Genomic DNA, 15237 nt, shown 5'->3' on the forward strand with positions numbered 1-15237 from the left:
ATTCTTTTTAACGGCTGAGTAATATTCCATTGTGTATATATACCACAGCTTTCTTATCCATTCATCTGCTGATGGACATCTAGGTTGTTTCCATGTCCTGGCTATTATAAACAGTGCTGCGATGAACATTTGAACATTGGGGTACCTACAGTCATTTCAACAGACATGTTTTCTTTAAACAAAGGGAAATCTGAAGTGTAGACTCCCCAGGAGTCTACAAATAAATGACTATAAATATTAAGAGAATTTAGTAGCGTTGCTGAATACCAGGTTACTATACCAAAGCTAATTGTACTTTTACAGATCAGTAACATTCAGTTAGCAATTTAGATAAAGAAAAAAGATCTAATGGCCAAGTATGTAGGAGTGCAGATAACAAAGTGGAAGTCGCTCAGTGGTGTCTGACTCTGCGACCCCATGGACTGTAGCTCACCAGGCTCCTCTGTCCAGGGAATTCTCCAGGCAAGAGTACTGGAGTGGGTTGCCATTTCCTACTCCAGGGCATCTCCCCGACCCCTGTTCAATCATATGGTCCATGAGGGTAGGACCATAGCTGACTGGAGGTGCTCTGATTCCTGAGTCTGGCAGCACACAGTAGGCATTTAATGAAGATTTATTGACTGTGATTCAATTAAGCTGCAAGTGGAATATTCTCTGGTAATTGGACCAAGTCATTGGTATAAACAGAGATTATCTCAGGGCTGGACCTCCAGTCTGAAAGCAATGACTTCTTAAGCTTTGAGGCAGGTCCAGTGCTCTGGGTTTGTTTTCTCAGAGAGGTTTTCTGCCTCCACCTCCTGCCAAGCGGTATTTAAGGTACTACCTTCTCGAACATGAACTCTTGAACGGAGGGAAATAAACAGGGTGGGAAACCTGAGAGATGAAATATCCTTCCAAATAGAGAAGATTGGGTTTGTTTGGGTTTTTTGGGCTCCACCATGCAGTGTGCATCTTAGTTCCCTGACCAGGGGTCAGTTCTGTGCCCCTGCATTAGGAGCGTGGAGCCTTAACCCCTGAATTACCAAGGAAGTCCCTGGAAGAGTTAGTTTTATTTCCATGTGACCCTTTCTTTTTAAGATTTATTTTTAATTACAGGATAATTGTTTTACAATATTGTGTTGGTTTCTGCCTGACATCAACATGCATCAGCCACAGGGATACATGCGTCCCCTCTGTTTTGGACATCCCTCCCACCTTCCATCCCACTCCAGCCCTCTGTGTTGTCGCAGAGCCCCGGTTTGAGTTCCCTGAGTCATATGGAAAATTCCCACCGGCTGTCTCTTTTACACATGGTAGTGCATGCGTGTCCACGCTACTCTCTGCTTCTGCCCCACCCTCCTTCCCCGCCTCCCCATGTCCACAAGTCTTCTCTATGTCTGCATCTCTATTCCTGCCCTGTGAATAGGCTCATCAGGACCATCTTTCTAGATTCCATATACATGCGTTAATAGACGGTATTTGTTTCTCTTTCTGACTTACTTCACTCTGTATAATAGGCTCTAGGGCCATCCACCTCATTAGCACTGATTCAGCTCCATTCCTCTTTATGGCTCAGTAATATTCCGTTGTGGTAACTTCCCTGGTAGCTCAGCTGGTTAAGAATCCGCCAGCAATGCAGGAGATCCCAGTTCAATTCCTGAGTAGGAAAGATCCCCTGGAGAAGAAAATGGCAACCCACTCCAGCATTCTTGCCTGGAAAATTCTATGGACAGAGGAGCCTGATGGGCTACAGTCCATGAGGTCCCAAAGAGCCAGACACGACTGCGTGACTAAGCACAATATTCAGTTGTGTATATGTAGCACAGCTGCTTTATCCATTCATCTGTCGGTGAATGTCTAGGTTCCTTCCATGTCCTTGCTCTTGTAAATAGTGCTGCAATGAATATTGGGGTACATGGGTCTTTTCCAGTTATGGTTTTCTCAGGGTGTATGTCCACAGGTGAGATTATTAGGTCGTATGGTAGTTTTATTCTAGTTTTTTTTTAAGGAATCTCCAGACTGTCTTCCATCGTGGCTGTATCAATTTACATTTCCACCAACAGTGCAAGGGGGTTCCCTTTTCTTCATATTCTCTCCAGCGTGCATTTGCAGATTTTTTGGTGATGGCCATTCTGACCGGTGTGAAGTAATATCTTATTGTAGTTTTGATTTACTTTTCTCTAATAATGCGTGGTGTTGAGCATCTTCTCTTGTGTTTATTAGCCATCTGTATGTCATCTTTGGATAAATGTCTGTTTAGGTCTTTTGCCCACTTTTTGATTGGGTTTGTTTTTCTGGTGTTTAGTTGCATGAGCTGCTGGAATATTTTGGAAATCAATCCTTTGTCAGTTGTTTCATTTGCTGTTATTTTCTCCCATTTGGAGGGTTGTCTTTTCACCTTGTTTATAGTTTCCTTTGCTGTGCAAGACCTTTTAAGTTTAATTAGGTCCAACTTGATTTTTTTTTTTTGCATTACTCTAGGAGGTGTGAGCCTCACTTTTGATGATGGCATGAGACTTCAGCTTATTCTTATAAGTCTTATTTCCAGCTTCATTTATCCTTGGATCTGTCATTGTATAACCTGGTGTATAAAGAGGTGAAAATAAATTCTATCTATTTGCAGAACAGCTTGTGAAAGTATCGATAGTAACTTGTGGAGAGTCTGATTCGTAGAGTTTGTAATAGTGTCAAAAGTCAACTCTTGTTAAAACAATGGCTGAAACTACTAAAGTGCAGTAATTTTATATAAATAATTTTGAGAAAACTCTTTGTTCTCAATAGGTCATAGATGAGATAACAGGGAACTTTAGCAAAGCAGTTCTTGGTTTGCGAACTCACAACAAACTGCAGAAAGCTTGCGAGATCCTTGAGGGACTGGCAGCCTTTATCCCAGGATTTTCTGAGTCAGCTCAGGTAAGTAGAGGACGACTTGGCCGGGGGGAGGTATGAAGAGGAAATGAAAAAGAGAAAAAGAATAATAAAATAGAAAATAGATCATCTGGAGATTGTGCCTTGTGCAGAATTTAACATTATAAAAGTATTTTGTAGAGATTCAAATATTAGCAGGTGTTTGAAATACCTTCAGATTGGAAGATTGTGAATAATCAGTGGTGACATTCTCAGGCATGCTGTGTTTATTTTCTTTCGTCTGTTTATCAGGTTACTGCCTTTCTGATACATCTGTTAGGGGAAATCATGGGAGACAAAAATAGGTCCACTTCTTGAGGTAGATAGAGACGGACATCCTTGAAGCAGGCATCGAAAACCCCGTGATATTTGTATTTATGGCGGCCATCTTTGCCAGTGTTACTTCCCCCGATTACTCATGCCTCTTTTCTACTTCTTACACGTTAGTAAATAAAGGTGGTAGGATTAGTGAGAATTTTAAATTCTTCTTTTCCATTTCCTATATTTTGAAATATTCTGCTATAAGCACATAGGTGCAATCTGGGTTGGTTTATTTAGACTTTTTAATTACATAAGTAGTATGTGGTTATTACTCAAAAATCAGAGCAAAAACATTAAGTAAGAAATAGAAACCTTCACCATCTTGGTCCTTCTTGCCAATCTCATTCTCTAGATGTTACTCTCTGTAATTTGTTATGCGTTAACTCTCCAGACTTTTGTCTATACATATATAACTTTGCTATTTGGTGTTAACAAAAATGGGGTTAAATTATTAATATATACATTTTTCTGCTTCTTAATTTTTTTACTTAATACTCTGTCATGGATATCTTTTCATAGCAGCATACAGACGTGAACTCACTATTCTGGATGCTCATTTGAATACTTTTCATTTGTTTACCCTTGCAAATAGCATATCCATAAACATCCATGTTCCTACATCTTTGAGTGCTTATGCAAACATCCCTCTGGGATAGAGAGCGAGAAACAGAACTGATGGACTCTTAAATTTTTAATCAATGACAAAATCGCCCTCCTAAAAGGCACCATTTTACGTTCTCACAAGCCACGTCCTCACACTCTCACTTTTGCCAATTTCAAAGGCTTAGAAAAGAAAGAAAAGCATTTATTGATCACTAAAGAGGTCAGACATCATTTTATATACTTATTGGCCATTTTTATTTGTCCTCTGAATTGCTTCTGTATGTCCTTCACTCATTTTTCCTCTTCGGGTTGTTTGGTCATTTTCTTATTTGTTAAGAATAAGAGAGCTTTACTATTGATATTAACTTTTGTTATATAAGCTGCTGATATTTAAGCAACAAGTCTTTTAAATTTTGTTGCATTTTTTATTTTGCAGAGGTCTTTAATACATGTAACTTTGAAAATAACATTTCAAAACGAAAATTGTTATAACTGCAGTGGATATTCACTAAACATCTGTCAGTTAGCTTCACCTTATTAGTTGACTTTTTTTTTTTTACTTGCAAACAACCCACAGAAAGGAAAATTGGTGTTTTCTGTTTCATTTAGAAATGCTCCTTGATCTCCCTTTTAAGTCTGTCTTTAGTGCTTTGGAGGCCCTAAATATAAAGTGATAGTCTACTTGGTATTTCTGTCAGCATTGCTCTTTTCCTCAGCATTTCTTTTTCTTTTTAAGCTTCTGTTAATTAGATATTTGATCTGCTTATCACAGTGAAAAGGGTTGTTTTGGTTCCTTAGAATAACCAGAAACACACATCCTCCTGTAGGTAACGTGTAACAATATATGTTCCTTCCCTGCCAAGTTGTAATATTGCTTCTTATAAAAATGCATTGGAAGTGTGTGAAGAACACAGAACTCCTTATAAGGAGAACCCAGATTTAAAGCAGTCATAAACAGCGCAGAGATGTGTATGTGTCTGCTGAAATTCCAGGTCAGGGTCATCAATACCCTTACAGACTTGAATGAGCAGCTACTGCAGAGCCCATTTCTGAACAGCAGCAACCCAGGCTCCAGAACACCTGTGACTGTCTGCCTCTTCCACTCCCTCAACAATGTAATGAAAGCTGGTGAATCAAGTCGGCCAAGACATGGCCATAGCGTTGAGCAGGTGGGTACAGTGTGTGCCAGTGGCCAACTCCGTTTAGAGACATTTCATCTTGACAGATCAGGCATCAACATGGCCTTTCCCTAGACCTCTAGCTGCTGCTGCTGCTGCTGTCGCTTCAGTCGTGTCCGATTCTGTGCAACCCCGTGGCCGGCAGCCCACCAGGCTCTGCCATCTCTGGGATTCTCCAGACCTCTAGAGAGCCCAGCTAAACAGGCACCACTCAGGAGACTGCTCCATTAAGCCTGCTCCCAGTCTTCTCTCCGCCCCACCACTGAGCCAAAAACACCTAGTGCTGAAACCTAGTGAATTCAGTGAAGGGTTTGGCATATAGTAAACATTCCACTAAATAAATTATTTTTACCCTTCACTTAGAAAGATGTTCAACATCACTCGTCACTAGGGAACTGCACATCAAACCACCATGAGATCCCACTTCACACCTAGACAGACAGACAATAACAAGTGTTGGCAAGGAGGCAGAGAAACTGGAACACTTATATGTTGTTGGATTGTAAAATGATGCAGCCACCTTGGAAAACGGTTTGACGGTTCCTCAAAATGTTAAAAAGAGAATTACCATGAGGCTTAGTAGCTTCACTCCTTGGTATGTACCCTCATAGGTCCACACAGAAACTTGTACACTCGTGTTCATAGCATTGTTCAAATAGCCAGGTAGCCAAAAAAACAGAAACAGTGCAGTGCCCATGGTCTGATGAATGGATAGGTAAAGTGTGGCATGTCCTTACTGATAGAATATTACCTAGCAACAACAGCAACAAAAATGTACAAGCTACAACACGGATGGGCCTTGAAAACACTATGCCAAGTAGAAGCAGCCAAACATAGAAGATCGTGGTTCCATGTATGAGAAAGGTCCCGAAGAGGCAAGTCTGTTGACACAGAACGTAGTTTAGTAGTTACCTCCTGCTAAGGTAACAAGTTACTTGAGGGTAGGAGGGAAAAGGGACGACAGAGGATGAGATCGTTCACTGGCATCACTGACTCAGTGGGCATGAGTTTGAGCAAACTCTGGGAGATAGTGAAGGACAGGGAAGCCTGGCGTGCTGTAGTCCATGGGGTCGCAGAGAATCGGACATGACTTAGCGACTGAACAACAAAGGTAACTACTAGCGGGCGTGGGGGCTGCGGATAGGAGAATGGACAGTGGCTGCCACTGGGTTCTGGGTTTATTTTAGTGAAGATGAAAACGTTCTACAATTAGATGGTAGTTATAGTAGCACAGCCCTGAGAATATAAAAAACGCTGAATTATATACTCTAAATGGGTGATTTATATGTGTAATTTCATTGCCAAAAACACCTGTTTTTAGAAAACATTCATCATAAGCAGGTCTCAGGCATCTCATGTCATGGGTCAAAGAAATAGTTCCCTGGGTGGCCCTCTTAGATGATGCAAAGGATAATGCGTCCTTGGCTAGATGGCAAGTGCCCTCTGTGGGTCCTTCCAGTGACTGTCACCTTTCATTTCATCGCTGTCAAGGTCCTTGTCCCCTTTTCCTCCCTCTCAAACCATCATCTCACTAACACAGTACACCGAGGTTGCAGGAGTCACCTGGTATTGATGTTTCTCTCTAAACGCAGGTAGAAAATATGCTGAAAATGTCCTTGCTGAGCCTTGGGAGGATCCAGGAGACGTTTCTGCAGCAGAATCGGTGTGCTGAGCCTGAGGTGACTCTGACCTCTTCCACTGCTGCCCTGATGCTGAGCAGGTAACAGGAGGGAGGGACAGAGGGAGTTTCGTTTTAGACTTTGGACTTTTAGGGAACAGAGAGCAATTGATTTCCATTCAACTTCTTTTCTTTAGGCAAAACATATCAACATTGCCTCTGAGCTCTTACACCCTCGGTGACCCAGCTCCTGTGAGGTTAGGCTTTCCATCAGCGTCCGCCCTGGAGGAGCTCTTGAAAAAACACCCAGGAGTTGATGTCCAAGTGAGTATGAAATTGATTCTGATCAGAATGAACATGGGATGTGATGGCTGTAGGCATTTGGGTGAAAGTGTAGGCTGAGCAGACAGAATGAGAGAAAGTCATGTGTGCTAATTTCTGTTTCACGCTGACAGGAATGGAGGACTCTTAAACGTGACCCCTGCTAGAGGTTGGGAGCATTAAACAGACTTCTAGGTTTCACTAAGCTTTTGGGTTATGATTTGAACTGATCTGAACTCTTCAGTTTTTATACAAAACTGAAAATCTGTAAATAATCACCGATTCAATGTACCAACCTAGTCATGTCAGCATATTTAATTTCTTTCAGCAGTCACCTAACAAATGAAAGTAAGATTGTAGCCTTATTCTGGAGAACAGAATTCTTACTTCCTAGTAAAATGAATCCTCCAAGTACCGAGGTGAAACAAAAATAGTAATAATTCCGAGGGTCTCAACCAAATGACTCATCTTTAATTAGCTGCTGCTTCCTTGTAGAATGTTACAATGAGAAATATTTCATTTCCAATGCTAGCAAGGGGAAATCCCGACATTTACTTTGATATCCGATCCCTTATTACCTACAATAGTGTTATTTATAAATTTGTGGGCAGTTGAAGAAACTGAAATGTTCTTGTCTCTAGGTAACAGGACTGGCTTTCAATCCCTTCAGAGATTTTGACAAGAAGAAGATTGTTGGAAGCATCGGGAGTGTGTTACTAAGCTCTAATCATAAATTGCTCCAAGTCCATGACTTAATGGAGGATATTGAGGTATGACTTGATTATCAGGGAATAAAAAAGAAGGAAATTGGAATTCCTGGAGAATAGGATGGGAATTTGCAGCAACTGAAGGAAATCATTTTAGATTTATGGGCATGCCATTGTTTTGTTATTCACATCATCACCTAGGAACTTCTACAGAGAGACCTCCCTCACACTTGGGAGAAAGTGTTTTAGGTCTAAGACCAAATACTTTCTTGTATATCCCTGGCACCGTGTTACCTGAGAGCATTCACAGAGGAAGACCTAGCAGGTTCTATTCCATTATCACGAAGAATGAGTCTGAAAAGCAGCCATGGATTAACCCTCTTAAACTTGGAGAGATTAATGAACTGTCTCTTATTCTAGATCATGCTCTGGAGAAATGCGAGCATGGAAACCCACCCCACCAGCCTCAACATGAGCACAGACCACTTTACTATCACAGTGAACGTCACCTCCCTGGAGAAGTCCCTGATAGTGTGCATAGAGCCTGAAGGCCCCCTGTCACTGACACTCTACCTGGGGTTCCAGCACCAGCCCAACCACACCCACTTCCACCTGCCGAAGGAGAAGGTGTCGCAGAAAGGTAAGCCCCAACCGGATGCCAGGAGCTTTAGAACGCATGTTGTTGTTGTTGTTTTTTAACTTTTTATTTTGAGATAACAAAATGCGACTGAGATCATTCACATGCAGTTATAAAAAGTAAAACCCAGAGATCTTACGCGCCTGCTGCCCACTTTCCCCTGATGATTACATCCTGCAGAGCCACGGCTCAGTGTCACAACCGGGAAGTGACACTGACCCAGTGCATTGATCTTACCTGGATTTCGCCAGTTTTACCAGCGCTCTTGTCGTCACTTTTCAAGTGACTCTTCCTGTTAAACAGGGCTGCTGAGCCAGTGCCTCTCACTGCTGGCTGGCCAGCTACAAATTGTGTCTGCATCACCGGCAGGCTCTTTCTGATTCTGAGCATGTACTCTGTCCTCCTTGCTGATCTTGGTAATAATATAAAAACTGGAAGGGATCCTGGAGATCCTTCGGTTCAGATTTCGTGTTTGAAAGATGAGAAAACTAGGGCGACTGGGTGACTGCCTTGGCCCTTAGCGGCCAGCTGGTGACAAAGCTGGGCCCGAAACCCCGCCTCCAGTGTGCAGACCAGGAACTAGAGCTGCTCTTTGCCTGCCCCTGTATCACCCTTGGGTTTCTCTTGTTATTGAGGTTCTCCTGTTATCATTTTGATGTGTGATTATTTCATTTTTCTAAATCTCATAATACATTCTAATTCCTTAGGCCGAAATCTTCATTTATCAAAAACACATGATTTTTTTTTTTAATGGAACAGGAGTCATCCTGAACCTCAGGTTATATCACTGGTCATTTTCTTTAAAACCGTTTGTGACGTGAGGCTTCTCATTTCCCCATTTGTAAAATAATAACAATAATAGACCCTTCTGAAGAAAGGTTCTGATGGTATCTTTCTCCTCTTTGAAAGGCAGCTAAGCACTCTTGTTTGTTCTCAGATGAGAAATACACATGGGTGCTGAGGCCAGAGAAACTGTGGTATGGGGTCGGCACCTACTACATCACAGCCGTGTTGGATAAAAGCAAGGAGGGCACTCGGCAGACGCCCACCCTGCTCTCGGTGGTCACTGCTGTCACTCAGTGCTATTTCTGGGACAGCCTCAACAGCATGTGGAAGAGCAGTGGATGCCAGGTCAGAAGCCGCCCATCTCTTTTCTTTTTTTTTATTGTTTTCATTGAAATATGATTGCTTTACAATATGTGTTGGTTTCTGCTGTACAACAAAGCGAATCAACCATATACACATATCCCCTCCCTCCCCGCTCTCCAATTCATCACAGAGCACTAAGCCTGAGCTTCCGTGCTTCACAGCAGGTTCCCGCTAGCTATCTGTTTCACACATGGGAGTGTGCATGTATTAAGTTGCTTCAGTCGTGCCCAGCTCTTTGTGACCCAGTGGACTATAGCCTGCCAGTCTCCTTAGGCAAGAATACTGGAGTGGGTTGCCATGCCCTCTTCTGGTATCTTCCCTGGAGGCATATGTATGTCAGTCCTAATCTTCCAATTTGCCCCTTTTGCCCCCTGTGCCCACACATCCATTCTCTGCATCCGCATCTCTAGTCCTGCCCTGGAAATAAATTAATCAGTCCCATTTTTCTAGATTCCAGATACATGTGTTAATATGTGATATTTGTTTTTTCTTTCTGATTAACTTCACTCTGTATGATAGACTCTAGGTCCATCCACATCTCTACACATGAACCAGCTTTGTTCCTCTTTGTGGCTGAGTAATATCCATTGCATATATGTACCGTGTCGTCTTTTCCACTCATCTGTCTTTGGACATTAGGTCGTTTCCATGCCCTGGCTATTGTAAACAGTGCTGCAATAAACACTGGTGTACATGTGTCCTTTTGAATTATGGTTTTCTCAGGGTATATGCCCAGGAGTGAGATTGCTGGGTCATATGGTAGTTCTAGTCTTAGTTTTTTAAGGAACCTCTGTACTGCTCTTCACAGTGGCTGTATCAGCTTACATTCCCATCAGAATTGTATGAGGGTTCCTCTTCCTCCACATCCTCTCCAGCGTTTATTGTTTGCATGTGTTTTGATGATGGCCATTCTCACCGGTGAGGTGACACCCTATTGCAGCTTTGACTTGCGGTTCTCTAATAATTAGTGAGGCTCCCTGGTGGCTCAGATGGTAAAGAATCTGCCTGCCAGTGCAGGACACACAGGCTCAGATCCCTGGCTCGGGAAGATGCCCTGGAGAAAGAAGTGGCAACCCACTCCAGTATTGCCTGGCAAGTCGCATGTACGGAGGAGCCTGGCAGGCTACAGTCTATAGGGTCACAAAAGAGTCGGACACAATTCAGAGACTAAACAGCAACAATCAGTGATGTTGAGCGTCTTCTCATGTGTCTCCTGGTCATCGGAATGTCTTTGGAGAAATGTCTGCTTAGGTAGAAGCTGCCCAGTCCTGCCTCTCTTCCATTTCAGCTGGCAATAAACTCAGGGCCCCTGTCGCCTCGTTTGGGATGGCCCAGAAAGAAAAAGCATTGGAAGGGAGATAAATCAGCCTAGATAAAAGGGGCAGGTGTGTGGGGTGGGCTGGGAGAGCATGTCCCTTCTGAGCAAGCTTGTGCTTTAGACTTTTTCTTCTTTTTTCCCTTATGTCACTGGGTCTTCATTGCTGCACACGGGCTTTCTCTAGTTGCAGGGAGAGAGGGCCGCTCTTCACTGCAGTGTACAGACTTCTCACTGTGGTGGCTTCTCCTGTCGGGAATTACAGGCTCTAGCTGCATGGGCTTCAGGAGTTGAGCACGTAGGCTCAGTATTTGTGGCATAAGGGCTTAGCTGCTCTGTAGCACGTGAGATCTTCCTGGACCAGGGATTGAACCCATGTTCCCTGCATTGGTGGGCAGATTCTTACCCACTCTACTACCAGGGAAGTCTTTAGATTTGTGCTTTAGATTTGTCAGTTCTTGGCCAAACATTAGTCCACGGTAAATCTGACAAGGCACATAAAATAAGGCAAGTGGTACATGGAAGTTGATCAATTCTGCAAGTACTAAATATGCGGTGAGTAAATGAGGCTGACTTTGTTTTGCAAAAAAGAGCTTTTGTCACTTCTCCGTCTTTTGGCTAAGATCAAGTGTAGTATCAGTTATAGTTTAATAGCTGATATGCCCTCATCATGCGAAATGCCAGGCTATATGAAGTACAAGCTGGAATCAGGATTGCCAGGAGAAATATCAGTAACCTCAGATACGCAGATGACACCACCCTTATGGCAGAAAGCAAAGAAGAACTAAACAGCCTCTTGATGAAGGTGAAAGTGGAAAGTGAAAAAGTTGCTTAAAAGTCGACTTTCAAAGAACTAAGATCATGGCATCCAGTCCCATCACTTCATGGCAAATAGATGGGGAAATGATGGAAACAGAGATTTTATTTTGGGGGGCTCCAAAATCACTGCAGATGCTGATTGCAGCCATGAAATTAAAAGATGGTTGCTCCTTGGAAGAAAAGCTATGACCAACCTAGACATCATATTAAAAAGCAGAGACATTACTTTGCCAACAAAGGTCCATCTAGTCAAAGCTATGGTTTTTCCAGGAGTCATGTGTGGATGTGAGAGTTGGGCTATAAAGAACACTGAGTGCCAAAGAATTGATGCTTTTGAACTGTGGTGTTGGAGAAGACTCTTGAGAGTCCCTTGGACTGCAAGGAGATCCAACCAGTCCATCCTAAAGGAAATCAGTCCTGAATATTCATTAGAAGGACTGATGCTAAAGCTGAAGCTCCAATACGTTGGCCACCTGGTGCAAAGAACTGACTCCTTGGAAAATACCTCATTTTTTCCCTCATATCAAAGGGTAACCACTGTCTGAAATTTGGTATATGCAGTGACAGATTTTATTTTCTTGGGCTCTAAAATCACTGTGGACAGTGACCGCAGCCTTGAAATTAAAAGACGCTTGCTTCTTGGAAGGAAAGCTATGGCAAACCTAGACAGCATATTAAAAAGCAGAGATATCACTTTGCCGGCAAAGGTCCGTGTAGTCAAAGCTGTGGTTTTTCCAGTAGTCATGTACGGATTTGAGAGCTGGACCATAAGAAAGGCTGAGCACTGAAGAACTGTGGCTTTAGAACTGTGGTGCTGGAGAAGACTCTTGAGAGTCTGTCAAGGAGATCAAACCAGTCAATCCTAAAGGAAGTCAACCTTGAATATTCACTGGAAGAACTGATACTGAAGCTGAAACTTCGGTACTTTGGCTACCTAATGAGAAGAGCCAGTTCATTGGAAAAGACTCTGATGCTGGGAAAGACTGAAGGCAAAAGGAGAAGAGGGTAGCAAAGGATAAGATGGTTAGACAGCATCACTGACTGAATGGACATGAATTTGAGCAAACTCTGGGAGATAGTGAAGGACAGGGAAGCATAGCGTGCTGCAGTCCATGGGGTTGCAAAGAGTTGGACGTGACTTAGCAACTGAACAACGACAAATTCATTCTTTCAGCAAGTATGTATTGAGCATCTTCTACATACCAAGCCCAAGTATAGGAACTAGCGATGGATAGGACAGTGCCTAGTGAGGAAGATTGGTAGAGGTGGATTCATGAGTGATGGTTTGCATGCTCTAGGTCTTTGTGTAAATGGTGTCACACTGTTATATCCTTTTAAACTGGCTTTGTTCACTCAGCACTGATGTATCCAGGTTGATATATCTGGGTTCAGTCCATTCATTTTATCTGCTGTATAGTAGTCCATTCGTTGGCCCATACTTCCTTATTTACTTGTTTGTTTCTTCTGTTGCTAGCAGACACAGAGGTGGTTCTGACTTCTCCCAGTTGTAACCAGTGCTGACAGAGACATCCTTTTCCACGTTTCCTTGTGCACGTGTGCAGAGTCCTCGGGTTATGCATTCAAAACTGGAATCTCAGGATCCAAGGAGTTTGTACTTCTTCCGTTTTACTGAATGCTGCCAAGCTGCTGTGCCCATCAGTTGTCCCAGATCACATTAACACCAGCGGAGCCTGAGCCACCAGACCTTCTTTTCCAGATCTGTGTGTCTGTGTTTATGTTCTACGTGTGTCCCTTCCTTAGCCTGCCGGTCACTCAGAGTCACCGTCTTGACTGTCATTCCAGGTCGGGCCGCAGAGCACCCTGGTAAGGACACAGTGTCTCTGTAACCACCTGACCTACTTCGGCAGCGATTTCTTCCTTGTGCCCCGGACGGTGAATGTGGAAGACGTGGCTGAGCTGTTCCTTCGAGTGACCAGCAACCCGGTCGGGGTATCCCTGCTGGCCAGCCTTGTCGGAATCTACATGCTCATATTCGTGTGGGCTTGGAGAAAGGACCAGGCCGACGCACAGAAGGTGATGAGACTTTGATTCTGAAAACTTTGCCACAGTGTCTTGAGTATGTTGAACACGATGAAGGAAGAAAGAGATACCTTTATTGAAAAGAGGCAGGTAGCAGGTAGTAAAAATTCCAATGGGACTTCTCTTAATATTTCTCTTCATATCTACTGTCTCAAGACCCAGGGACTTATCTCTTCTGCTCCATTTTTTTTTTTCTTTTAGCCAAGGTTGAATCCTCATATGATTCATTTAGGTCAGGAATAAGCCAAAAGAAAACACACAGAGAACTTAAATAATCAAATGCACATTTCTCTCACTTAATACATTGGATGTGAACGTTATGGATAAGTCAAAAAAGTTATAATTTAATGTAACTGCAATATGTAAGAAACCTGTATGGAATCTTTTTTTTAAACAAAAAATTCCTTTGACAGCTTCCTTCTAATTTCTGTTCTGTATCTTTCTTATCCTTGCTATCCTACATGTGGAAATTCTAGAATATGCAAATATGCTGTGGGTGTGGAATTACCGATTTTAGTAAATAAAAATACGAGGCACCCAGCTAAATTTGAATTTCAAATAAATAGTGAATGCATATTTAGCATAAATATGACCCCAAGTTATTCATCATTTATCTAGAATTCACATTTAGCTAGGTGTCTTGTATCTTAGCTGATAACCCTTTCTGGATGGGTGGAAAGTGGAGAGATTTAGAGGCCCAAGACCCGATCAATTGATTTTGTGGCTGTTTCATTCTCGTGACATAAACCCTGGACTTTCAGCCCATAGCCCCCACTTTTATCACCTAACTTAGGTCTTCTTATCTGTCTTATCTTCTCCATCTCACCCTTGCTTTCCTCGGAGTCTCCAAAGCCACCGCAGTGTATCCTCCTGCTTCTCGCTGGGCTGTAAGGAGTGAAGACCTGCTGGTTTCCTTGGTTCTGCTTTTCCCTGCAGGTGAAGGTCACCATCCTGGCTGATAATGACCCCAGCTCTCAATTCCACTACCTTATCGAGGTCTCCACGGGCTATCGAAGAAGGGCCGCGACGACAGCCAGCGTGAGTGCAGTGACGGTCCCTCCCTCACTGCTCGGCGCCCTCTGCCATGCGAGCTGCACTCCGATACCCTTGCTGACATCCTGGCACCCAGTCATCCTTCACACAGGTCCCGGAGGGCGGTCGTCCTGGTTCTCAACTCTCCGTCTAGGCCTTCTCTGACGACCCAATGGTTGAGACTCCATGCTTCCACTGAGGGGACGTGGGTTTGATCCCTGGTTGGGGAACTAAGATCCCGTATGCCGTGGGGTACAGCAAAAAAACTTAAAAATTGTACATTTGAAGAGCCCTCTCTGCTTGTCTAAGGCTCCAGGACTTCATCTAAGCACAGTTTTCTCTGTCTTCATCTTTCCCCTTAGAGATAAATCCAGAGACTCAGGTTATAACTTGCCATATCTTTTCTTTGTCCTGGTTTAGGTAGTCATCACCCTTTATGGATCAGAGGGGCGGAGCCAGCCCCACCACCTTTGTGACTCCCAGAAGGTGGTCTTTGAACGCGGGGGACTGGATGTTTTCCTCCTGGGCACTCCATCCTCTCTGGGGGAGTTACACAGCCTGCGGCTCTGGCATGACAATTCTGGTGCCAGCCCTGCTTGGTAAGTACACAA

The 15237-nt window shown here is 43.3% G+C and overlaps 1 protein-coding gene across 1 annotated transcript in view; it reads left to right on the forward strand.

The window, feature by feature from the left end:
- PKD1L3 (polycystin 1 like 3, transient receptor potential channel interacting) overlaps positions 1-15237 on the forward strand; it is an 82097-nt gene that overhangs the window by 18184 nt on the left and 48676 nt on the right. Inside the window, exons 6-15 of the mRNA XM_018063159.1 lie at positions 2761-2892; positions 4803-4970; positions 6581-6708; positions 6804-6930; positions 7569-7697; positions 8055-8274; positions 9209-9402; positions 13358-13588; positions 14531-14632; positions 15047-15225. Of these exons, the coding sequence (XP_017918648.1) occupies positions 2761-2892; positions 4803-4970; positions 6581-6708; positions 6804-6930; positions 7569-7697; positions 8055-8274; positions 9209-9402; positions 13358-13588; positions 14531-14632; positions 15047-15225 (1610 nt within the window). The remainder of the gene's footprint in view (positions 1-2760; positions 2893-4802; positions 4971-6580; positions 6709-6803; positions 6931-7568; positions 7698-8054; positions 8275-9208; positions 9403-13357; positions 13589-14530; positions 14633-15046; positions 15226-15237) is intronic.

The sequence above is a fragment of the Capra hircus genome, chromosome 18 (genome assembly GCF_001704415.2).
Source record: "Capra hircus breed San Clemente chromosome 18, ASM170441v1, whole genome shotgun sequence".
NCBI classification, from domain to species: Eukaryota; Metazoa; Chordata; class Mammalia; order Artiodactyla; family Bovidae; genus Capra; species Capra hircus.